Source organism: Rhincodon typus, chromosome 12 (assembly GCF_021869965.1).
Source record: "Rhincodon typus isolate 14 chromosome 12, sRhiTyp1.1, whole genome shotgun sequence".
Taxonomy (NCBI): Eukaryota; Metazoa; Chordata; class Chondrichthyes; order Orectolobiformes; family Rhincodontidae; genus Rhincodon; species Rhincodon typus.
Window position 1 is genome coordinate 57,542,170 of NC_063343.1, and position 26,915 is coordinate 57,569,084.

At 37.9% G+C, this 26,915-nt stretch overlaps 1 protein-coding gene across 1 annotated transcript in view; it reads left to right on the plus strand.

The window, feature by feature from the left end:
- The first annotated feature begins 842 nt into the window (after positions 1-842).
- Positions 843-26,915, plus strand: part of glra1 (glycine receptor, alpha 1) — a 132,568-nt gene continuing 106,495 nt past the window's right edge. The window contains exons 1-2 of the mRNA XM_048603733.1: positions 843-898; positions 2,922-3,049. Of these exons, the coding sequence (XP_048459690.1) occupies positions 843-898; positions 2,922-3,049 (184 nt within the window). The remainder of the gene's footprint in view (positions 899-2,921; positions 3,050-26,915) is intronic.

Below are 26,915 nucleotides of genomic sequence, written 5' to 3' on the forward strand. Positions count from 1 at the left end.
GCTGGGCTTCTCGGGAAATGCAGTCCCGATGAAGTTGCCACCAGCGTTTTGTGGGAATGAGTAGGCACTGCAAGTCCCAGAGTGCAGCTTCCCCTGGCAAGGCTGGCAAAAGTGTCAACAAAGTGCCGACAACCAATAGGAGCAGGCGAGGGGGCGGGTTCCTGCGAGATGAAGTTTTTCGGGAATGTGAGAGTTTAGAATTACTGCAGTAAAAAAAAATCCCCATAACTCAAACGGCCAACACGGCAATGTAGGGCAAATAGGCAAACGGAAGGAGCCGAACTCCTAACATCATTAAATGCCATGAAACCTCCCCTAGGCTTCTTCTCTTCAGTAATCCCAGGCGATGGGACATTTTTCAAAGCAGAAATAATATCCTCTTTTTCTTGGAAAAACAGCATTGAAAGTATTAAATATTACCTGGAACAGCCGTAGCTATGTCTGAATTCAGAGCCAAGGCGAATAGCTTTGGATGTCTCTCCCCTCGATAAAGTGTTTTGGAACTGGAAGAGCGATCAAGGAGCTATCGTGGGAAGCGAAAACTTGTGGATTTTTTTCCCCCAAACAAAATTTCTAATGCCACAATAACTTAGGAGGGAGGGAAAAAAAAGATCGCCCTTTGCTGGGGCTCTCAAACAACAAGCGAGCCGGTTGTGGACCTGTCCAGGGTTCTGAAAACATCACGTTGTTATTACCTATCCCAGGACGCTGAAAGAATCCGGAGCTTGGAGGGAAGGAGGAAGAGAGAGCGAACAAAAACAACAGAAATACACCAAGACTATTGGAGATTCCCAACGACACCTGCATCAATAGCACTTTCTAGCACCGTGTGAGCTTCGAAGATGTACAGCCTAGCAGCTCTCCGCCTCTACCTGTGGGAGACAATCGTATTTTTCAGGTAAGATTACTTCTTTATGACCATTGCTCTGTTTTTTTTAACGGTGAGTGGCGGCATGGAAAGAAGCGCGTTTAATTAAAATGGAGCCCCCCCCCAACACACACACACAGACACACATACAGATAGGATTGTGCACCATTTAAGGTTTTTAGAATGTATATATATGTGTAGATCGATGACGAGGGATGATTGCAAGTTGGGCTTTTTTGAGGAATGTCACCCGTTTCATTAGATCTGCTTTGCCAAGTCACCATTAGGTGCCACACGGTAATCTCATCTCGGCACGACGAGCGTGCAGCCAAAACCACAATATTAATTGTGCTGCATTGGATTAGACCGCAGTGATCTGTAGCTCCCCGAAGCTGCCAGACCGACGGCGCTCGCTGGGCAACACCGCCAACTATTGGTAGGATCGCGGTGCTGCACCACACGCCGACCATGCGAAGCACGATTGAGGAATAATCATGTTAAAGCAAAGACATCGTGCTCCTTGTTGCAACTGCTCTGTTTAGGTTGGGATGTAACATGTCCCAAATTTCCTATGTATATAGCACAACACATAACCAGGCACAATGCACGCTTAGACATTAATTTTAGAGATGCATATTGGAATTTTTCTTTCAATTTTTACATCTGCTGCAGCAGTGGCTGGGCTATCTGGGTTCTGTGTGTGTGTGTGTACACTAGGTGCAGATGAAAGTTTCTGCACCAGTTGGAAGCTGCACTGACGTGCGCTCCAAGCCATCACTCATCTTAATACCTTGACAGCTTCATATCAGTTCCATCAAGTTGTGTGGAAAACGATGCTAATAGATAGTCTTGACTCACGCGTCTCTGTTCAGTTGTAGACCTAGTTTCGTCCTTTCAACCAATACTTGAAAGGTATCGACTTCAAACAGCCAAATAGCACATCGGAGCCGATGCAGCAATAACGATGTCAGACATTGTTAAAAAAAAGGGGGGGTTATTATACAGGTCTATGATTTCAGTTCCCCCTCCAACCCCCAGCCCTGCGCTCCTCCTGAGGAGGACATTAGGAGGCGAGATCATTGAAATTACTCACGGAGTGGGTTGGCGGGGGGAGTGGGGGGGGGGGGATGCATTCTTTGCACATTTCGTGTTAATGTTGATGATCCAAGAATTTGTGCACACTGCTGGCGTTTGCACAATCCTGGCTAGTTGAAATCTCTCCTCCGATTCCTCCTTTTCAATAGTTCTTCTCATTTAGAGTAGAGATAGGTGAGGCGACATTGATCACCCTGACAGATAAAGTCGAGCTTCAGGAATATAAATTACATTTTTTAATGTATAAAAATGAACATTCTTCACTTCGACAGGTTTTCGGTTGCGTAAGCGTTGATTCGGTTAATACTCCAGATGCACTCCGATTTGGTGCACGCAAGAATTTACACTAAACACGTTTCTCGCAACACTGAAGGTTAACAAATACTAGCAGTTGAGAATGGACTAAATTTGTCCCACTGCATATCTACCGTTACAGGTAAAAGTCGAGGTTCCATCACATTTTATGGTTCAAACTACTGATAACTAGACCCGATAAATATTCAGGTAGTGGAGCGAGGCCATTGAACGTGAGAATGTGTCCCGATATTGTGATAATCCGGGTAGAATGGCAATTATTGAAGAGCTGGTGAATTGTCCTGGTCATGTACGATGGTAATTTTCAATTTTTTGAGTTGCAGTCGGGTGCGGTTGTGGTGTTAAATCAAGCGATGGCTTCTGTGCTGCAGAGAAACAATTATCGTCCGCACAGCAGAGCGGACGTGATCATTGTAATGGCACATTGACATTAAGGTTATGACTTCAAAAAGAAACAGTGTTGCTTAACTTCAGACCCCATCACTTTCGTTTATTTATTCATCATCTGCATTCATTTAACAATAATGGTTTATTGGCGTTCAGCAAATATTTTGCCGTTTGACCTGTAACTGTACTGAGGCTAGGTAGAGAATTTCAGGCTCTTCACTGACATTGCCCTTCCTTCTGTGTTCCCTTCGCACAGCTTGGCAGCGTCCAAAGAGGTGCAAGCCGCCAGAGCTGCCACCAAACCCCCATCACCGTCGGACTTTCTGGACAAATTGATGGGCAGGACATCGGGCTATGATGCAAGGATCAGGCCGAATTTTAAAGGTATTATTTACAAGCAATAAGAATGTTTGCAGCAATGCAGCCAACATAAATCAGTAGCTGTACACCACCGCTAAACTCGTAACACTAGCCAATGTCAGAATTTTGCTGCTGGATAGGACACTTTGCTTCAATTAGAAACACCTCGAATAATGATCGTGTACTGCATGATAGGTGAAAGGTGCCTTTAAACCAAGATTCCTTTTGTTTTGGAAAAAGGCGAACATGAAGTTAAGTGCAGGATGGGATTTAATGGCTAGCCGTGTGACCTATTCAGAATATTAGTGGTGAGTTATGACAGGTATCATCAGCTGAGATTATGATTAAGGCACTTGTTGGGTAGTGTTGTTTTCTATACCAAAATAACTCAAGAAGCTATTCTACTGTTTCTGGTATATTCTGGTGAACATACTACGTACAACATGATTTCCACTCATTTTTTTTAAGCTCAATAAAATCAATTGAAACGACTTTTTGCTGTCACTTTGTCATTGTGGTATCTTGTTGAAATGTTTATTTTCATTGGTATTCAACACATCAAAATCCTTTCTCAAAAGATTTGATACTTCAGTTTGGCATACATCTGCAAGTCAGTAAATGTAGACTTTTAAAGTGAATAGTTTATACCTGTTTCTACAATCTTTCAAGCTCCATAACTGAACAACAAAAAACAATAGTTCTACTGACCAGTTAGTTTTAGTCATGACTGATAAAATGTCTTCCCTAAGAAGCTTTGGTCATGTCTGTATTGGCAAGTGATATGCTCAGGTGAAAAGATGATTGTGTTCATTCTGAAAATTTGTACCTTAGTTGAGGCAAATGAGAGGATTTCCCATTTGTTAGTATCAAGTATGACAAGCCAGTGATAAAACATACATATTCTGTGAAGCACAATACCTGATTCTCATGTCAGAACAACTTTAGCACACTGACACCCAAAGCCCCACACCAATGTGCTATTTCTTTGTTTCACAAGCACCATTCTGAGAGTTGACCCAAGTTCAGTAATAAGTCAAATGCTAAAATATGCAGTTTTATGTTTTGGACTTGTCTTGCAGATGTGAAGTTATTCAATGGAAATTGTTTTGTTTTTAATCCAGGAGAGGAAGTATGTTTCATTCCCTACAATAGGCAAAGGCAAGTCAGGTGACATTGACGTTTAAAATTCCAATGCTTGTTCTACCACCTCAATTTGCTTCGTACCAAAATATTTACTGATGTTGTTAAAAATTCCCAATGCATGCAGTCCTTGAAGAAATAATGAAGTGTATTAGTAAAGAAATGCAGTGAGTATTGTTTCAATGATTTTTGTTAAGTACTAAGTGTAAAATAGGAGACTTATTAGTAGATGAGGTATTTGGTTTCAAATGTAACAACATGGCTAGAATGTTGCCTAAAGGACAGGGAATTACATATTTATGGTTTGTGGCTCTTTATTGGAAGTGGAAAGACATAAATGCAGCATATAGTTTCACCTGGGTTTTCAGCTTCTTTCTTTCATGACATGTGTGCGCTGCAATCAAAGCCAGCATGTTTCACCCCTAATTTCCCTTGAACTGAGTAGCTTGCTCATTCATTAGAGGAGATCAATTAAATGTCAATCACATTTCTTTACGTGTGGAATCACATATAGGCCAGATCAGGTAAAAGCAGCAGAGCTCCGTCCCAGAAGAATATTAATGAACCAGGGAGATTTTGAAGACTGTCGACAATGGTTTCTTGTTTTCCATTAAACTAAACTAGTTTTTTTTTCCTTAATTCCAGACCTATAATCAAATTCAAATTTCATTTGCTGCTGTGATGGGATTCAAACCCATATTCCCAGAACAGTGCTTGGATCACTGGATTACTAGACCAGTGAAAACAATACCATGCCACTGCCTCCTCAGTTCGGGTCAGTATTCAGACTATTAGCCTTTACATGTATTCTTGCAATTGCATTCTTCCACTTCCTTTCCCACTTCTCCACTTGTCAAAACAATTATTGTATTTAAAATGGGAGGTGATTTGTCAAATTCAGTATCAATTAGTTGGGTTTCTTTAGTAAGAAACTCGTTCCTTGCAAGCAAAACTTATGCAAGCCAACATGCAAAGATGATCACGAAAAGGTCTAAACTGTGCAAATATAAACAATTATCCTTCTTGAAACACTCCCACAAAATCCAAGAATATGAAAAGAATATTAAAAAATCTGTGTCCTCTTAAAATTACTTCAGCCAAGTAAATAATTCATAGATTGTCCAAATGTTGGAAAGTGCATTTGGCTACATACCCAAATGTACTGGCAATAATTCTTCCTGGATCAGTTATGCCTGGCTAAATTCTCTTTTCTGAAGATGATGTAAACTTTGAATTCTTTTGTAGAAATACTTCACTTGCAGTGAGGGCATTCCAGTCATTTTTCAATTCCCAGATTTTAATGATGGAGAGAAAAACAGAGAAGAGAGGGAAAATAAAGGCTTTTGCTACAGGCAAGATATCTCTGACTGCCTGTATTTAAATTCCAATAGGTTTAGTACATCCATGAACTGGATCACATGACCTTTCCATGATGGTATTGCAATTGCAGTGACTGAAGTCGAGCAACTTGTGTTTTTTTGTAATTGAAACATTTTCTTCTTGTTGTAGCCAGTCTCTTTTTGCTTTGCAGTACGCTATTTCCACAATGTCCAAAGTATAGACAAATATCCAGTCAACGATAGCATGTCTTCATAACAATATAAATCACTTAGAGGTGGATATTAGGAACACAGTATATAAAAATCAAAAACACATTAATATTGTGAGAGACTAATTGCAAATAGGGCTCTACCTGTAACAAGATCGGATATATTAGTAACTTCTAACTTCAAGAGCAGATAAATGGAAGTTAAAATCCAATGCAGATAATTGTAAAAGAACAAATTTTGGAATGAAGAAATCTATACTCAAAATATTTAAAATAAGATAGAGATAATCAGAGCCAAAATATCTAAATGGCCATGAATATGACACTGTAATTGACAGGTCAGTATTTGACATCAAATCCTGTTATGCCTATTCCCACAATAGTCCCACATCAGAGCTTTTTTTTTGCAGGAGTTTTGAAGGGGTGACAAAGAGCTATTCACAAGGCTTAGTAATTCATTAAGCCAATTAAAAAGCCTACTGACCTGTAAGCATGTAGGTATCCCAATGTGGCTGAAATGCAGCTTTACGGTTGCAGCCTGAGATGGGAAGATCCTAGGTAAAATGCCCTGCACTTTCTATTGCCATCACTCCATGGCAGAAGCTGCTAACTCTGCAGTGAGGTGGTTGAACATCCAAAACAACTTGGCTGTAAATTTTGATGATATTAATCACATTGAAAGGATGCTGTCTACCCCCACGACACCACACCACCACCTCCCCTAACCCTCCCCACTCACACGTCCCCACTTCTACCAACTAATTAATCGACCCCATCTCTGGTCAGGCTGCAAATCTGAGAGTGCTGGAGGACCTTTTAGTTCCACTTCAACCTCAAGAGTACCATCCTGAAATACATAGAAAGCACCCACCCTGTCCACTGATTTGACTGTTCTTCAAAGGTTGTATCAGGTGTCAAAATAATACAGGTAGGGACCCAGAAATTCACCTAGTACTTCAGGATCCTGACTGCAGAACAAAACATTCAATCCTTGGTGTTGAAGTTATGAACTCTTAGGTTGGTGAGCAAAAATGTTGAAAGGATATTTTACATAAATGGACTCCTAGAATTCAAAAGCAATAGACTCCTAGAATTCAAAAGCAAAGAGGCAAAAGTAAACCTATAAATATCATTAGTTAAAATGTATTTAGAATAGTGTATCTGATCATAGCAATGGAATTTTCTAAGATGATATTGGGAATTAGACACAGATGCAACAGTTCTCAACAGGAAGTTTGATCTCTACATGAGAGGAAAAATATTATAATGTTGTAGGGAGACAACAGGTCACAGAAACAAATTGAATAGCACTTGCAAATAGCAGACACAGGAGCAATGGGATGAATAGCTTCTTTTTCTGTGTTGGAATATGCTAATAAATCAATCTGGTTATAATATAATGTTATAATATTATAATATAATATTCCTATAAATCAATCATTAATGTAAGGGAACTGCCATTCTGACATGCTTTGACCACTCTGTTGTATTGTTAAATCTCAGTATGTTCTGAATTGTTCTAGAAAACAAACATGATTAAAAGTAAGGGTAGTAAGGATAATAACCTTTCATGGCATTCAGGGATAGACACTAAATAGTAACTTTGCAGGGTAAATTATAAAAATCTCAAACAAATGGAGAGAGCGGGTTGTTGAAATACAGAACATTAGAGCATGTTAGAAATAGAATAGAGAATATTTTTTGAAATAGAAATGGATTTTTTAAGATTAAAAAGGACAATTAGGTGCTGAGAAATTTACCACACTTTTTGAGAGCCTACTTATATTTTTCCTAAGATATTGAAAAAATATTTATAGCTGTTCAATCATAATATCTTGTAAATATCAGCACAGTTAATTTCAGGAAAATTAGCCACATCTGAATAACATTTCATAATATATTTCACACTAAAAATTAAACATCAGGATTTAAGGTAATATGTCATTTATAGTTCTATAAGATATATTAGCAACAGGAATGTGATAAATTTATTCACAGCACTTTTTCAGTATGGGATAGAAAATTAAGAAAAAGGAGCATAAGTAGTTGAGCAGTGGTGTAAAATGGTGTTAGGTGCAGTATTAACAATAAAAAATGAAAGCACTGCGGATGCTGTAAATCAGGAACAAAAACAAAGTTGCTGGAAAAGCTCAGCAGGTCTGGCAGCATCTGTGAAGGAAAAAACAGAGTTAACGTTTCAGGTCCTGTGACCCTTCCTGTATTAACAATAACAGGCATGGGGATAGAAGTATTATTCACAAATGATTGGGACAGATATGCTCACATTGTTGATGAATATGGGGCTTTAAAAAGACGGTAGTGGAGGTACATACGTTAAGAACAGAAACAACCATGATGGGAAAAGGTAGTAATAATAGGCCTGCATGAGAAAAGGCCAGCAGGAGAGGATAGAAATACTATTTCTACCAAACACGAAAGAACTTGAAAGTTCAGCAGCTGGCCCAAAGTCAAATTTTGTTCTAACCTTAAAATTTGCATAATGTGAACATTTCTTTGAAATTTGAATTCAAAACCATAAACCATAATTTCAATAGATCTTTCAAATTGTATACAATGCTAAAATTGTAAGCATCAATTCCATTACTCCAAACATGTCTGACAAATTATTCTGCAATAACGTGGATTTTTGTTCATTCAAATATAAGTATTTCTGGTTTTCTATCTTATTTTGATGAGCGTGTTACACCAATTCCATCTCACGAGGATTTTAAATCTTCTTAAATAGCAACTAATTTGCTCAGAAATTATTTTGAACAATGAGTAGATGAGCAATGTCCAAGTAGAACTGTCAATTTTGTTCATAACAGTTTTGGTCATAACCAAAGCATTTATTGTAATGAATGCTATGACTGTGAGCATTGTATCTTGTTTTTCCAAATCTAATTTCTGCAGTAATTTTAATTTGCTAATCAATAAGTCTGTTTTCATTGAGGTCCAAAATTTCATGTTTTTCAATATGGAAACAGCCAAGTTAGACAAGGTGATATATACTTTTCCAAAGGCAATTTATGGAAATAATTTTTTAAAAAATGGCCCTATGCCAAATGATGCCAACTACATGAGAATATTAATCAATTTTTTTCAACAATGTTATTTCTGAAGTTTTGATGTAGCTTATTCCACATTTCACTAACTACATCAGGATTGTACAAAATCCCTTTGGTCTCATGTGAATAGTAGCATTTCAGTGCAGATTCATCAATTTGATTATTACTTAAGAGATCGTCAAAAATAATCACAGATTTTGAAATTGCTTCAAGAAATAAATTGTGCTCCATATAATTTCGAAAGATTAATTGAAAATGTTATTAGATAACTTGCAATAATTTTGTTACCAACCATAGCAAATTTGTTAGAAATTTGCTATGTAAAACAATAAAATTTTATTAAGAGTGATAATGCAAAAGAATTTATTATGTGTTTCAGTTCAGTATTTTATTGATTTTTGCACTGGAGTGAGTATTGCATTGAGTTTTTTTTAAATTTGTTTTGGGAGATGATTTTGTGCTCTTTGTTTGGTCTCCTTCATACAGAATTACTCAAGCTTTCATAAATGTTTTTTGTGCTTCCATTACCAACATTTCATCTGCTTCTGCTTGAACAGCAACTACAGTGCAACTGCAATCAAGAACTCAATGTTGAGAACCATAACCGCAGTCTACCCTTCCAATGCACTAGAGGTTCTGCTTCATGTATTATTTCTGAACCAGCATTATTTGAAGGATGAAATGAAAACATATTTGTTTTTTGTTTTGACGTCCTTCAATTGCTTAGCATAAAGACCAAGAAGAGCTGAGCCAATTGATCTCAATGAGGATAATGCAACGAATATTACAGTTTGATACAGTTGTCAAGCTTCAGTGGGAGAGGGGGCTATCAATTGGGGTTTTCATTTCTGGTCACTCTTCTACAATTCCTGCCAGAAATGTCTTGGATGTTGTGTCGGTGGTGTTTTCTTTTGCCATGGTCAGGTAGATTGCTAACATTTATGAAGTAGGCTTGCACAGGAATAATGGTCAATTGGTGAAATCACCCAACTGTCACTGTCATAATCAGCCCGAGTCAGTGCCTTTAAAAGAGCAGCAGAATGAATTGAGGAATACTGTGGAGTGTGTTGTGGTTTTGCATTGGGTTGCGTTCTAAGCCAGAAACACGATTACTTGTGAATCTTTTATGTCGAATTCTATCACTATGCTACTGGGTACAGTATTCCTGGTTGTGTTAGATAAAATATAGAGTGCATAGGCCTAAATTTGAAAATAAGATTGATTAAGTTCAAAAGAACTTCTTGTCATAGACTTTACTATTTTGTCACCACTCAAATCAGAGCAATGTTCTTTAGACACTGATTTATGTTTGCAGTGTTACCAGTCTCTTTGGAAATATAACATTTCTGGCAACAACTGCATCAATTCCTTGTGCCAGTTCCAAGGAAGAAGCTGCAGCAAACATGCCAGTTGCCTGAGCTTATATTTGGATGTGTCATAAAGCCTGGGACAGACTTCTTATAAGATGTGCTGATCTGGAAACCCATTCGACTTGATATGGCTTTTGTTGAAACAGCAGTGAGGCAGAAACAGTTCTTCTCTCTTGTTCCCAAGGAAGTGCTTGAAAACCTAACTCTCTCACTCTCTCTGAATAGATGGTTAATTGCTTGGAAAAGTTAAAGTACATGGAATAATCACTGACAATGAGCAGTTTAATAATTCAGTATTTGTTCCATATTCTGTTAGTGAAATTTAACTTGTGTCAAGAGAAAAAAATTATTGTTCTATAATATTACAATCTGAGACTGCAGCTCTATGCAATAAATTTGTAGTAACTATTTTTGAAATCATAACAAATGGAGCTTAGATTTTGATGCTATAAGATTCTGCCACAAATCAGATACTTAGTGTATTTAGGCTTGTGGTGTTTGGAGTCTGAAGAACAGAAAATTCCAATTATTTGCAATACGTTTTGTGTCTGCAGGTAAAATAAGTGAATGGTTGTTGCCAGTTGCTGCAGCTTGCCTTTTTGGTCTTCAGCATTTATCATTGCAAGTCTCTGCTGTCCCAAAAATCTGCCCCAGAAGAACAAATAATGAAGGGACTCAAATTGCCAGCTTCACTGAATGTGTTAGGGAATACTCAATGTACTTGATGCTGGGAAATTGCCATAAATAAATTTGTTTTACTTGTTCCATATATTGTTCTGTCAGCTATGTCAAGCAGTGAATTCCAGGTAACACCATTTGATCTTTATTGCTTTCACATAATACTGTTTAAATTCAAAGCTTAGTTGTCAACTTTTCATAGCTTGAGGTTTTTGCCTCTAACAGCTTATTTTATCCCCTGATTAGTTCAGAAACAATGAATTATGCAAGTATGTTCAGATTGCAATGTTGATGTGAGATATTGTTGATATAAAATATTATTTGCATCGATGTATTTGACTCACATTACCTGAATCACAACACTTAACATGCACTAAAATATGACAGCTTTGGAAGGAGCATATTTTGAAGAATAACAAATTTGACTTCATGTAGCTAAATTGGGAAAATCTGTGCAGCAAAATATTAACACTTCACTGAACTGAAAACTGTGTTTATTATTTAATCAGCAGCTGTCTGGGAATAAGTGAAATAGACTGGAAGAGTCCCAGGAGCTGGATGATGTTTTAATTTATCATGATTTAGGGGTACCATCAGATCCTTTGACAATAGCACTTGTAATATAATTCTCGGTCTGTCAGTTAGCATACATTCTGTTCTAGCAACAAGTTATATTTCCATAGCATTTTAAAAGTATTGAAATGTCTCAAATCTCTTATCAGGAGCATTTTTTAGCATTCCACACATAAGACAACAATCGAGCAGACATAATCATAGATCAGGAGCGGTGCATTATGGTGCATGACTATGAAAGGGTTAATACAGAGGACTGTCTTCGGTAACACCCAGTGTGATCATGTCAAACTGCCTTGGTGGTAGAACAGCTTAAAATCTCCTAACAAGATATACCATCCGAGTACTCCACAAGTCTTTGTAACAATGCTTGACTGGCATTCAATGTTCAACATTCAGTCCTCTCACCGCAGTGGTAGCAGTGTGTAATATCTATAAGATGCACTGCAGCAACTTGCCTGGACTTCTCTAACAACACCTTCCAAACATACAACCTTTAATACTTAGAAGAACAAGGGCAACCAATCAATGGGAGCACCATAACCTGCAAGTTCTCCTCCAAGACACACACCATCCTGATTTGGATCTATATCATCACTACTTCACCTTCATGAGGTCAGTCTCCTGGAACTCTGAAGGGCAGTGTGACTGTGCCTGCACCACAAGGACTGCAGCAGTTCAAAACAGCAGCGTACCATCACCTTCTCTGGGGCAATAGTGATGACCAACGAATGCTAAACCAGGCAATGATGCCCACATTCCATAAATGAATTAAAAAGACTACCATATCAGTGCAACATTTTACTTGTTGTCAACAAGCAATATATTGTGTCTTGTTTAAGAGCAGAATGTCTTCTTATTAAAGTAGTAAGTGGATTTTCTCCACAGCACCAGACCAAGCAGGCCCTGTAGATTTCTACCCTTAAGGAAAATGATGACAGCCAACCAACCTAACATATGTTGAGCAATGTTACAGACTGCCTTTATACAGCACAGTGAGCAGTGGTGCAGATTCCATTTAGGTGCCTCATACAACTTGCAGGCTGTGGCGGTAGTCAGAAGATTTCTTCAGACACAGCTTTAAAAATCCAGCTCAGGCAGATGGTCAGCAGCACGAAGAGCTAAACATTCAAAAGTCCTACGGAATAAAACCTTCAACAAGGCAGAATTTATATTCAGTGGCAAAATTCTGATAAGAGATGTGGTACAACAGGAAAGTTAGGAACTCCCTGGTGCTGGAATATTTGTCATTACAAAGTTTTTCCAAATTCATAGTCCATAGGAGTGGTCCAGATTCAAGGTTCAGCCTCAGATTGAAACATATATCGAGCAGCCATTATTAGGCAAGATGGTAAGTAACATTTGTGCCACGCAAATTCCAGACAATGGTTTTCTCCAATAATAGACAATCTAAGCACCATCCCTTGATATTCAATTGTGTTGCCAATACTGAATCCCCCACTCTCAACATCCTCTGTGTTGCCGTTAACCAGAAACTGAACTAGACTAGCCATATGAATACAGTGGCTGCAAGAGCAGGTCAAAGTTGAGGAATACTGCACCAAGTAATTCAGCTCCTGACTTCTCGAAGATAGTCCACCATCTAAAAGCATAAGTCAGGAGTGTGATGGAATACACCTCATTTGCCTGGATGAGTGCAGCTCCAACAACACTTAGGAAGGCTAGGCATATCTAGGACAAAGTGACACACTTGGCATCACATCCACAAATATCCACTCGCTCCACTGCCAATATTCAGAAGCAGCAGTGTGTGGCATCTACAAAATGCACTGCAGAAATTCGCCAAGATATCATCTTCTAAATCCATAATCCCTTCCATCTAGAAGACAAGGGTAGCAGATATATGGAAATGCCACCACCTGCAAATTACCCTCCAAGCACCCCATCTTCCTCACTTGGAAATATATTGCTGTTCCTTCAGCGCCATTTGATCAAAGTCCTGGTTCAAGTGATTCAAGAAGGCAGCTCACTACCATTTTCTCAAAGGCAACTAGGGCTGGGCAATAAATGGTTGCCCAGCTAATGCCACCAAAAAGTTATTTAAAAAATTCCTTTATGACTGAAAACTATGAAGGGAGATCCTAAATACATTTTTAAAAAATACTGTACATTTTTTAACAGACTTGCTATACTTAATGGCTGCTGCTGATAACAGAATGCGTTTTCCAGAAACATATAAACAGATAAAAGCTCACTCTTCATCCTCCTGATGTCATTTCATTGTACATATATTCTAGTAGAATACAAACAACAGACCATGTATCTTGCCAACCTGGTTTAGCTTGAAAAAATACTATTGCAGCTGATTACGACTGTAATGGAGCTAACAGCACCCACATTCATTTCTTGCCACACCCAGTCATTTTGACCAACTTCATTAAAGCCCTTTCATTAACTATACTAACTTATCCAGGAAGTCTCATCTTGGGACTGAGACTTTGGTTTTTAGCATTAACCACTTTTCTCTACTTATAAGCAAAGAGGCTCCAGGCTTAAAACAAAGCTTGCTTCTACTCTCAATATCTGAATTTCTGAAAACGTTTTGTATTTTGTTCAAAAATGCACTCATTTCCAGTCAACAAGAATTATTGTGCTGCACCTTCAGCTGCATCCACAGCATTTTGAGTCGTTATTAAAAGGAATTCTGTCAAACGAGCCAACTGCAGAAACTACCGAGACATTAATTCACATAAATAATAGTTAGTAAATGGATGCCAATATGTCTTATTTTTAAGTAATTTGTCATTGCGGCTTCTTTCCTGTCCATGTTTTTGCTTTATTTTTCTTTTTTGATTTAATGTTTGTGTGTGTGTTGCATCCACCTCTACCACTGGGTTTTGAATACATTAGCATATGTTACTTTATGTTAACCTGTGAAGAATTTGCTGTGCGTCCCTTTTTAAGTTGATCTTCACAACAAAGCTTGGGAAAACATATAACCAATTGAACTAAAGCAAAGAACTGTGGATGAAACAAGAACAGAAATCATTGGTAAAACTCAGCAGGTCTGGCAGCACCTGGACACAAAAAGATTGCTCTGCTTTCTCTCCACAGATACTACCAGACCTGTTGAGTTTCTCCAGCAATTTCTGTTTGTGCTTCACATTACCAATTAGTTCAATAGGGAAAAGAAATAAGATGTAACAGACAGAACTGGAAAAAAGTAAAACAGTTCAATTTGCCTCTTTCTCTTGTCTGTGTTACCTCCCAACATAATGGGCATCAGATAGTAGAGAACTCACATGTACTTCACAAGCAAGAATTTTTGCTCTTATGCTAGAAGATGAGTCTTGCACTCAACCGTCTTCAAAAGGTTAAAAGAGGTTAAACAGCAGAAGATGAAGACCTCCTTTTGAACAGGAATGTCCAAAAATATTCAATGTATTAGGGAAGCTCAACATGAAAACAGCATCACACTGAAGAAGAACATTAAACCATGATGCCTCGGTGTACCCAATAAGATTATGTATCCTCTTGTGAATCAAGTTGAGAAACGACTTGCAGGGATGACTAGAATGGATGAAATTTCTCAGTTATGAAACCAACTGAATGGTCTTTGGAAATAATTGCAGTTCCCAAACATAATGGACGCATCTGACTTTGTGCCGACTTCACACAGTTCACCAAGGCAGTGGTATGAGAAATCTACCAGAATTCAAGGACTTGTTATCGACCAGACCAGACCCCATCAAAATATTTTAAGAAGGTAGCCTAGACCCCAGCTTTTTTTAATTTTAAAAGTAGGTGTGATGTGTGCATTCCAGATATGATGCGACTGGTCAAACAACTCGACGTTAAGCAAAACACAATTTATTTAAAAAGTATAGTTAAAATACAAACAAATAAAAGAGGAACTTAGAATAACTTAACTATTGGGAAACTTAACCAAATAATAGATACAGTACCTATTACTAATTAACTCTTCCAATATAGTAACATTCAATAAATACACCTCTTGGCAAAAAGGTAAATTCAGCCACAGATTCTTACAGGCAGTTCTCCAATCCAGGAGGAAAAAACATCAAGAGAGGTTTCAGAGCAAGTAGCAGTTAGGAATCATTTACTAAAGCTCCAACTCTTCTGAGACCCAAGCAGCTTCTGACTGCTACAGCTAAAAAAACTAGAATGCCTGACCCGTAAGAACTGGCCACTCCCCATTCATTGTTACAATTGTTTAAAAAAACCTAAAGGCCTCATAAACTATTGACTTAGGCTACTTCCAGTAGCCACTTCAGGACCTTTGCCTTTACTAACTCTCCTCAAAAAAAACCAGGACAAAATAAATGTTTTAAAGGGGCAGCATCGTCCACAAAAACCGATACAAATGGTGGATTCTGGCAGGTGCTGTTAAGATGAGTAAACTAGATGGCTTCCCATGTGGGACTTTTTTGCTTGAATCATTTCAGGTTGCCTCTCCTTCAAAGTTTTTCAATAGATTATATCCAACATTTTACAAGGTTTTCAATGAATCATATACACGTGGATGTCACATTGATACACAGAGAAATTAAGCATGCTCAGAAAGAGTGTGTAGTCATCAATATGAACAAGTAGAAAGGCTCACTCTTAATGACATGTGCTTTCTAGCAATAATCTATTTGTTTCTTGGGACTTTGGCCAACAGTCATTGCCTAAGGACAGATCCACAGAAAATATTAAAGAGTTTTCCATTCTAAAGTCCATTGATGACTTATAAAGATTTTCAGGGATGTTAAACTGGTTGGCAAAATTTTTGCCTCACTGATATCTAACACAGAACTTTTTCCAACACCCCCTGAAGAAGGTGCAAATATGATGTTGAAACTTGTATCAGGAGAACGTTTCTGAGAGGATCAATGTCATGCTAATGTCCACAGATTCTTAGCCTACTATAATTCATCCTTTCCCAATGACCATAGCTACTGGTGCTTCATCTATGGGCTTAGGAGACATTTTCTTCCCGGGACAACTATATGAATGTCATAAACCACTATACTATGCATCACAGGAACTGTAAGACACACAAAAATAAAGCATGCCATGATTTTCACGTTTGAGTTAAGAGTTTTCTGTCTTTTTTCTCAGCTTTTTTCTTGTGTAATTAACTTGTGTTCTGTTGCTAAAGAACACCTGCAGCCTTATTTGAATATATTTCAGTGAATAAACACCTCATTAGTTGACTGCAAAAATTAAATACCTAATATATCAGCCAGATTTCATTTTGGTCTCTGATTTGTGCAGTACTCCGTCATTTGGGAATCATTAAAAATGCATCAGTCAATTTGCAGCCAGTTTTTGATTTGAATATGTAACAAGCTATCCAGATACCCAGAACTGAACGAGAAAGCCAAGCATGAGCTCCAGAAAGTTAAGCCAATTTTGAAGCAAAATGCTGATTCTGTGCAGCTTTGCCAAATTACTGATCCACTACTCTCCAATATAATCTATCACAATCAAAGTTGCTGATGAGAAAAAAGCTAACATTTCAGCTCCTCATCCTACCAAAGAAGTTAGCTTCACATTTATATTCATGGAACTATCAGGGTGTATACAGAGTTCAACCATGCATTGCAGGACACATATTGCAATATGTGAGCCACCTGAGATACTTGACACATTTGGGCTGAGAGGAACAGATGAGGATCTGGGACATTAACAACACAGTCACACTTATTCAAAGAGCTGCAGACCAGCAGAGCTCCTAAATTGTTCATATAACAGAAGAATTTGTACAATGAAACTACAAGAACGTCATCCTATAGTGAATTGATTGTCCGCTATTGCTTGATTGGGATAAATCCTAATGAGGAACACCAAAAGAAAGCAATTAAATATATACTCAAATATATGGATGTTTACAATTAATGGGCTGAAAAAGCTTGTGGAGAGATATTGTATATGATTTTCAAGGCCTGAAGGGATTAATGTTGAGAAGTACCTTGAACACTACTCATAATGATGTCAGATAGACTCAATGGTGAACAGATTAGGATCTCAACGGAGTAAGAGCTATCATCCAGGTCTTCTTCATATTGTCTATAGTGATGTCTATCATTTTGGTATAACTTGTACATTGTTGATAAATACAATAAACTATTTCCTATTTGTCAAGAATCTCTTGCTGTTAGACTAGCAAATGATTTTCCTCTACCAGAGCAAACCAAGTAGGCCATGTCAACCCCTACTCTAAAAGGGAACGGGGCAGCAACTCTAATGGTGATCTCTAATGAAGGTAGCTTTGTACAGCTCAGTGGTCACCAATGAGGATTGTTCACACAACTGGGGCATTTAGTGTTTTGTGTATGTATTGGCTCTTTGCAAGCGCAACTCTCAATGCCCATCCTTTTCCCACATTCCTGATTTATTTTTCCTTCAGCTTATTTCTTTTGTAACCCATAATTGAACATGGCTCTGCCAAGGTCTTGGGCAAGGCATTCCAAATCCTAACCATATGATGTAAATGGACTTTTCCTCATGTTTTGTTTTTGTTTCCATTCACTTTAAATCTGACTCCTCCATTCCATTCCATTCCATGACCCGTTCATTAAAACCTTGGTAAAAGATTGGTTTAAGGGGAGTCTTCCTGAGGTTGGAGACCAAACAACTGAATGCACAACTGCCAGGAATGCAGTAATTAAAATTGGGGATACAGAGGAGGTCAGAATTACAGGAGCTCAGAGACTACAAAGGCTTGTCAGGCATGAGGCAGTTACACATAGAGTGATGCTACAAATTTTCAAATTGAGGAATTAGAAGACAAGATTAATGTAGGTCACCAAGCACAAGGGTGATGGGAGAATGAGACTTGGTGTAAGTTAAGAAATAGGCAATAGAATTTTAGATTAACCTTATGCAGTTTGAAACATTGGAGGGTGGCAAGGACAGCATTGGTAGAGTCTACTGATAACAAAGGCATCATTGAGGGTTGCAGCAGCAATTGAACTTGGGCAGAACCTGAGTCTGATGATACTGAACCCAAAGTAGGTGACATTGAACACAATGTGGCTATGTGGTTTAAATCTCATCTTGGGGTGAAATATAACATCAAGGTTCTGAATGCTTTGGTTAAGCCTCAGATAATTGTCAGGGAGCAAGTTTGATTTGATGGATAATCAATAAACCTTGAAATGGGGACCAAAGGCAGTGGCCCAATATTTCCCAATAAAGAATAAAAAGATTTTAATATTAAGCAAAAGTTGAAAGAACTGAGGATGCTGTAAATCAGAAGCATAACCAGAAATTGCTGCAAAATCTTAGCAGGTCTGACAGCATCTATGAAGAGAAATCAGAATTAACATTTCGGGTCCAGAGACCCTTCCTCAGAACAGTTCTGTTCAACAGTTCTCTTTACAAGTGCTCCTAGACCTGTGAAGACAACGTCAGAAGCCACACAACACTGGGTTATAATTCAACAGGTTTATCTGAAATCACAAGCTTTCGATGTGCTGCTCTTACATCAGGTGAAGAATTCACCTAATGAGAGAGTAGCACTCTGAAAGCTTGTGATTTCAAGTAAACCTCTTGGACTATAACCTGGTTTTGTGAGACTTCTGACCTTGACCATCCCAATCCAACACCGGCACCTCCACATCATGCTAAGATATTATTATTGATCGATTTTCCAAAACAGGGTAACTTATTAACATTCCAATTTGTTTGCATTGCTCTGGTAACAAACACATTTTTTATTAATCACACCTATTGCCTCCTTTACAAAAAAGCAAATAGTTACAACACAATTTAATAACCGAGTGTAGGAACTATCCTTAACAACAAAAGATATTCCAGTCCTCCTTCTGAGTGGAAAAAAGGGGGAAATACCATAAGAAGCAGGAAGTAAGCAGACATAGAGAGAAGTTAAATGCAAATTACATAATTGAAAGGCAAGAAGCTTAAGTAAATAAATTTTAAATAGAAAGCAAAGAATCCACCTCCCCCACTATTCCTAATTTCTGTTTGCTTTACATGTGGCTCCAATCCAATGATTACTTAATTGAAAGGCAAGAAGCTTCAGTAAATATATTTTAAATAGAGAAGAACCAAGGAACCACCCCACCCCCCCACATTCCTACTTTCTGTTTGCTTTACATATGGCTCCAACCCAATGATTGCCTCACCATACCCTCTGAAGTGATCTAATCTACCCTCTGAGGAACAATTCAGTGGATAATAAATGCCAGAGGCTATCTTTTTCACCACCACTGTGCTGTATCGGACAAATGTAGGAATACAGGTTGCATTGCTACAACTCAACAAACTTGTTTCAACAGAATCCCCATTTCATGCCAATTCTACAACCAGTATGAACATTTGCAACAATGCTATAGGAACACCATCACTTCGGCAGTCTCTTCCCAAGCCACACAGCTGATTCAAACATAAATTGCTGTCATTTCATCATCAGTGGTTTAAGCTCCTGTAAGTCCCTTCCGTATATCATTCTGAAGGTGCCACCATCACACGTTCAAGACGGGGGTCTGTGATCAGCTTCTCAGGAGATCAGGAGGAGAAAAATTCAGCATTGCCCATGTCACCCAGATTAAAAGTCTCATTAGCATTGGCCATATCATCAGAACGAGTAAAAAGCATAAATATCTACTGCATTTCTGTTTCGGAAGGATGTAATTAAGGCTTAAATTTATGCTAGTTGATATTCAATCTAGAGACATCTTCGACCTACTATGCAAGCTCAAATGGCTTCACAAAATTTATGATATGTTCTGTCAAGTCAATGATCATTGAATGTCAAACAACAAAGACAACATTTCTGCACTGCACTGCTGCATATCCATGCAACACCAATGGACAATTGATTACAATTCTCAGCATATTTATCGTTGGAAGGCAAGTGCGAAGAACCTTACCCAGCAACTAACTGCCCAATCATTTGAGATGAAGGACATTCTTTTCCAAATCCGCAAAAAGATAAAATTGATACACAATGTATGAGCAGACTGCACTCTGCACAGAGCATATAAGACCATAAGACCACAAGACATAGGAGCATAAATTAGGCCATTCGGCCCATCGAGTCTGCTCCGCCATTCAAACAAGGCTGATAAATTCTTCAACCCCATTCTTTCGCTTTCTCCCCGTAACCCTTCAACTTGGAAATACAAATCTAAATATTTGAATACCAGCAAAATTTCTAGAATATGCAACCAGCCCAGATCATACAAAGTCATTACTGATCTTGCTGCTACATTGCAAAGGAACAAAAGCCAGCTCTGACCAACATGGAGCACACCAATCATTCACAAAAGGAGTGAGGAAGAATACTCATGATGATAATGATGATGATTGTGTGGTAATGATGAGTAATAGTAAGTAGCAGCAAGATAACCAAGTTTTCAAACTAGTACACCAGAGAGCAATGCATATCTCTCCAGACAGGTATAGAATTGCCAAATCATGTTGAGTTGTCAAACCTCCAATGTGTTAGAATGACATCTGAAATGTTAGCTTTATAAACACAGTTTTTACCTATTTGGAACGTATGCCTATGTACATCCAAACATATCTGTCTGGGATAAGTGTTTTATCTTTGGAAAAGGAGAAATGTTGTGTTCCTTTCATGGTCAGTGTAACAGGATACCTTTAAGAGACATGGTCATAATATCGTAACTACATTATACTATGTGTCCTGAGGGTATAAAGATCTTATACCCTTTCTTAACTCAGATCAATTAAAGCATGACACTCTACTGGCACCATGCCTCATCGTTGTAAACTAACAGCTCAATGTTACCCCAAATATTTATGTGCCTGAGGAATGCAATGTTTGTAGATACTAGTTAGTTGTAACAAACGTCTTTTGGACTCTTCAATACTGTGGTATCTGTTCCCAGTTTCTTATGTTATGTGAGATAACATAAGCATTGCTGCATCACCCTTTGGAGCCAATCTCACACTAATTCTATTTTATGTTAAATAGTTAGTAAATATACATCAGGCACAAGGCCATTGTAGTAAGAGATGATGACTTAGTGACATTTTTGCTTAAATGCCACCATTTTTTAAAAAGATTTCCCAATTCAATGCAGTTATTATAATACAGAATGAAATGGGGAATAAAACCTCATTGTAACTACATTGTAGCACAACATACAATTTTCCACTATTCAGTACCAACATTTCAATTTGCAGGTAATCTTTAGTCTGTGTAATGCAACTAATTGATTGAAAAAGATTCCCATGTCAAACACTGTAATATATTGGCCTTGTTGATACTGATGTAATAATATGGACGTGAGGCTTACTTTTCATTATCAAGAGCTTTACTTCTGGAAGAAGTTTGGCATCAAAATGTTTTTGGTTGGTTTCCCCAGCCACCTAATCTGTTTCTGATTAGACTGCATACTGGGGCTTGATATGTATCCCAACTTGTATAATTTTATAGATCAGCCTTACACTGTAATTTCACACTTATTTCTGAAAGAAGAAAATCCTTAAACTAAGGCAAAAGATTTGATCAGATAAAAGATAAATGTAGATCCTGAATATAAGATCTTTTTCAGCAACAAAATGCACATTCGGGTCTACACTCAGGGTATAAGACAATGTGTATTTAAAGTTTTTGAGAAGATTTGTAGCTCAGGTTGTGGTTGAGGTTGTGGACTTGCTCGCAGAGCTGGTGTGTTTGGTTGCAGATGTTTCTTCGCCCTGCTAGGTAACATCTTCAGCGCACCCCCGGTGAAGCGTTGGTGTTCTGTCCCACTGGTTATATATATGTCTCGGTTTGTTGGGGTGCTTGGCATTACCTCTGGTTCTGTTTTTCAGTGGTACTTTTCAGTGAAAAACAGAACTGGGAGCAATGCCAAGCACCCCAGCAAACTGAGGCATATAAATAACAAATGGGACAGAACACCAACGCTTCACCGGAGGCACGCTGACGATGTTACCTAGCAGGGTGATGACAAAACGTCTGAAAACAAACATACCAGCTTGGCGAGCAAGTCTACAACCTTGCAATGTGTATTGATGGCTGTACTTGCATTATGAGTTGGCCTTAACATTTCAGCTCAGAGATATATCCTTCGAATTACAGTCACCTTACAGGATCAAGCAGACATATGGGCTGATTTGCTAAGAAAATATGCCAGAGTACAAAATAGATGACAGAGGACTAGTGAATAGAAATATGTCATCCTGAACCAACAGCAATGCGTTCACGTTTTATACTTGGTCACATTTTTGGAAGGATTTTTAAAAGCTTCAATGCTTGATTTATAGGTCACAATCTATGGTAAATCAAATGCATTTACAGAAAGCAATTAGTCTAACTCTCGAGTACAAAACCTGCATACATTCATCTGAGCTCCCATTAGCTGGTAACAGAACAGTTTAAACAGAAACTAGCATTGCTGTTACCACTTATATAGTGAATTTTGCTATTTCAGTCGTGTTGCTAACAGTGTGTTAACAGAATCAAAAAACCGACATGGAAAACCATTGGGCCCCCTTTTCGAAGCCATCTAGAAATATTCACCACCCCCCACCCCACCCACCACTCTCAGCATGTGGTAACAACTCATAACTCTCAAACAATTACCATATTTCAACTTCACTTTGTTATCCAGTAGTTCAATCTAATTGTAATCATTCTTGATGTGGCACCAGTCTTAGATTGTATAACAACATTTGATCTGGAAGTTATTTTAAGAATGTTTGAAAATGAGTTTTAAAAATTTACATTAATTTGTAATGCCCAACAGTTTGAGAATCACAACTGACACAATTTCATTGCAAATATAATTGTTCTTGTTAGCAAAAATCTTATAGCTTAAATTAAAACATGTAATTTAGAAAAGATACAATTACCCTTCCCATAGTCCGTCTAGCTTGACTGTCTAGATAAACAATAGCTTGATTGAATCTCGTCTAAATAGGACCAATTTGCTGCCAGGAGGGCTTTTCTTGATGGTCTCCCATGCCAACAAGGATACCTTGCCTCCTTTGAGTTTTTGACCATACAACTCTCCTCTTGTCATCAATCTGTAACCCTTTCATTGGTTTCTGGGATATGTGATTAGTTTCTGACAGGCCCACAACCAGCATAATATAGTCCAAAATATCAAACACAGTTGCTTTCCCAGCATGTTCTTCCTGCAAGTAATTGTCTAACCACATGGTATCTGGTGCACTTGCCTTTTGTATAGTACCAAGTTCAACTATCTCACAGTTGTGCAACCACCCCCAAGTAATGAGCTGTTGTCTGCATCAAAAGTATCAATTTCACAAAACATAACCTTAAGAATTATTTAGGACAGACAGTTTCACAAAGCATGCCTTTGAGAATTACAGCAGATTCACCTTATTTACACCAACCTTTTCCAATCTATATAAGCATATCTTTACAAATTGAGTTAGTTATTAACTAACTATCTTGGATCCATAGAATCTCTACATTGTGGAAACAGCCATTTAGCCCACACCAACTTTCCAAAGAGTATCCCATCAAGACTGACCTCCCACCCTATTCCTGTAATCCCGTATTTCCCATGGCTAATCCACCCAACCTACACATCCCTGGACACTACAGGCAATTTAGCATGGCCAATCCACCTAATCTACACAACTTTGGACTGCGGGAGGAAGCTAGCACACCCAGAGGAAACCCACGCAGCCATGGGCAGAATGTGCAAACACCACACAATCACCCAATACTGGAATTGAACCTGGACCCCTGGCACTATGAGGCAACAGTGCTAACCACTGAGCCACCATGCTGCACCTTTGGATATTATGGATTCTATTCTATGGATTCTATGGATCTTGGATAATTAAATATATTGATGAATGACCTAGTGACTTTTCACTAGGAGCAGTACCAATGCAAGGAAGTGAATAAATTAAACCATGGCCAGACACAAAGGAGAGCCGCAGATACAGCGGAAAGCTATGGGCAGAAGACAATCAGTCCATGGATGTAGACACAAAGGGAAATCAGACGGTGCCAGCAAGACAGGCATGGAGTTCATCTGAGATGAAGCAGCATAACTAAATGCAAGAAGATTAGTTTTCTGTTCAACAGTAAGAAGAAAAATAGAAGTCTGGAAGCCATAGGGGAAGTGATGTGTGAGTGAGGTAAAGGGAACTAAGTTCTAAAAAGTGGTGGTCAATCATTCAAGCATGAAAAAGAGCTGAGAGTTTGTACCAGGACTGGCCAGACCATGAATTGGGTGTTGTTCATTAGTTGGTTGAAAAATAACTCTAGGATTGCATACTATCAGGAGTGCCATGACCTGGATACAGCTCCTGACCTACCTTTCATAAAATCTGAATGAAGAACGGTGTGTATGAATTTATGTTATTATGTTGCACCACATTTATGTATACAGAATGATGCAGAATTTGTGGTTGCATAGGATGCATCTTTGTTACATTGTCAATTTAAAGGGAAACTTACATTTTCAGTTGAATTATCATTTACCTATTAATTCATGTTAAAGTAGGGGCTACAAATGTGGAATCTTATTGACAATTTCTCCATTTTGAGGTCATTCAGTAAAGTATTATTTTGGTTTACTGTTCTCTCACGAGGATCATAACAATTGACTTTTGTTTAATGTAATCTGTGAACCTTTACTTTGGAAGGCACACTTTGCAAAAGTAAATCAATGAATCACCGGCACATAGACAGGCAAGGTCACTTGTTTAGTCCTTAGCCTCTCAGGTCCTTTTTACAGTGGATTTGATGCAGGTTCGAATCAGATAGGACATCTTTATGCTCCATTTACCAAGCTTTTTTCTGGGTCTCCAATGATGCTGTTTGTCTTCTACTCCGGTAAGGAATTTTGCGTCTTCATTCATGGTTTAAGCTGCATTGTCTTTTTCTTCTCCTAGCAGTTAATCCAGCCACTTTCTCTACCTGAAGGAATGTGCAAGCATATTTCTTATGCAATTCATAAACAATACACAGTTTTGACTGCTGAGCCATAGTTTAAGTACAAGTTATGAGGCTTATGCATAGCGTTAAATAGCCTAGATTTGAACAAATCCTGAAGAGATTTAGATTTCTCAGCCATGACGGCAAGTGCTCAAGAAGTGATGTTACTCAAGTAGAGGTTGTTACAGAATGGAAAAGTCAAATGCAAAACATTTTAAATCAAGGTACAACAGTAAGAAAAGAGTATGCATCATTACTAAATCACTGGAATAGTGTCAGAACAATCTTCTTCACATAAAGGTTGGAACAGAATTTAAGGTAGGGTATTGAAGATGGAATTTTTTTTTTAACTAAATTAATTGCGTGCTGAAATGGAGAGACTTGAAGCTCTTCCTTGTTAGATACATTATTGGCCAAATGGAGTTCCTATTCTTAATCATCCTGTGACCCTGGGACAAATTTTACAATTTGTAGCAGAGATATTGTAGCAGTTGACTGGATACAACTGGGAATATTGTAATATTATTTAAGTAATCATGCTAATACAGTTTCGTAATAAAAGTGTAGCTTGAGTGTGTGTTCATTAGTCCATGCTCAAGAATAACAAGCTTTCATGGAAGAGACTGGTATGGTAAAAAATAGATAATTTAATGAAGGCTATATAGATAAGAGGAGCCTGTAACATTATTTGAATCTATGATGCACATATTCCATGTATATTTTGACAACCTTTTCTTGCTTTACTATAGCTATAATCTTGTGATCACTATTTATTCTACTCCTCTGGATAGACAGACTACTGTATGCTATTATATTTCAATGAAAGAATTGTAATGTTTTATTTGAAGTCCAACTTATAACTGCTTTTCTAACATTGTAGAAGGCTGAGCATTTGACTGCAAATGAAGGATGTAAAGTGGACTAATATCACAACATTCCCACAACATTCCTCTTTAATTCTAAAGCTTCATCATACTGATGATTAGTTGGGAGAAAAGCAATTATTTCAGAAGCGATCACTTTGAAACAGTTTGAGGTTTATTGAGAGGAGTTCAATTTCAATGCAAACATTCTATTTAATGGGGCCCACAAAATGTTGACATTATTTTTCCTTTCAGTGCTCTTGAAAATAGCACAGTTTATATTTGGTATCAAGTTTCTTGTTTGGAATGAATGAAGTGCTCTAAGATATTGAAGTGTTTGTAACGTAAGTCAAAACAATAGCATTGGAATCATTAAGTGGCATGTCTAACTTGTCTGTGACATAAAAATTGGCATCACTGATGCGATTACTAAGTAATTTAGTCTGCTGATTTTCATTTGACAGCAACTTTGCATTTATCTGTCATTTTAAGCTGGAATTTACCAAAATTAATACAAAACAAGCAAAAGTATTGAAATTTTCCAGCCTCATTCAAAGAAGTCATTGCAATCTCTGTGAAAGTTATATGTAAATGCTGTTCCCCTCATCTGGCTGACTTGCACTGCATAACTGCCACATCTTGTTTGATTGGGCTGTTCTAAAAATATCTCAATTCTTTTAACAACGATCAACTAAAAAAACAAAGTGGTTTTCAAAACTTTCATCTTATAATTGACAAAATTGCCCCCACAATGCTTGTTA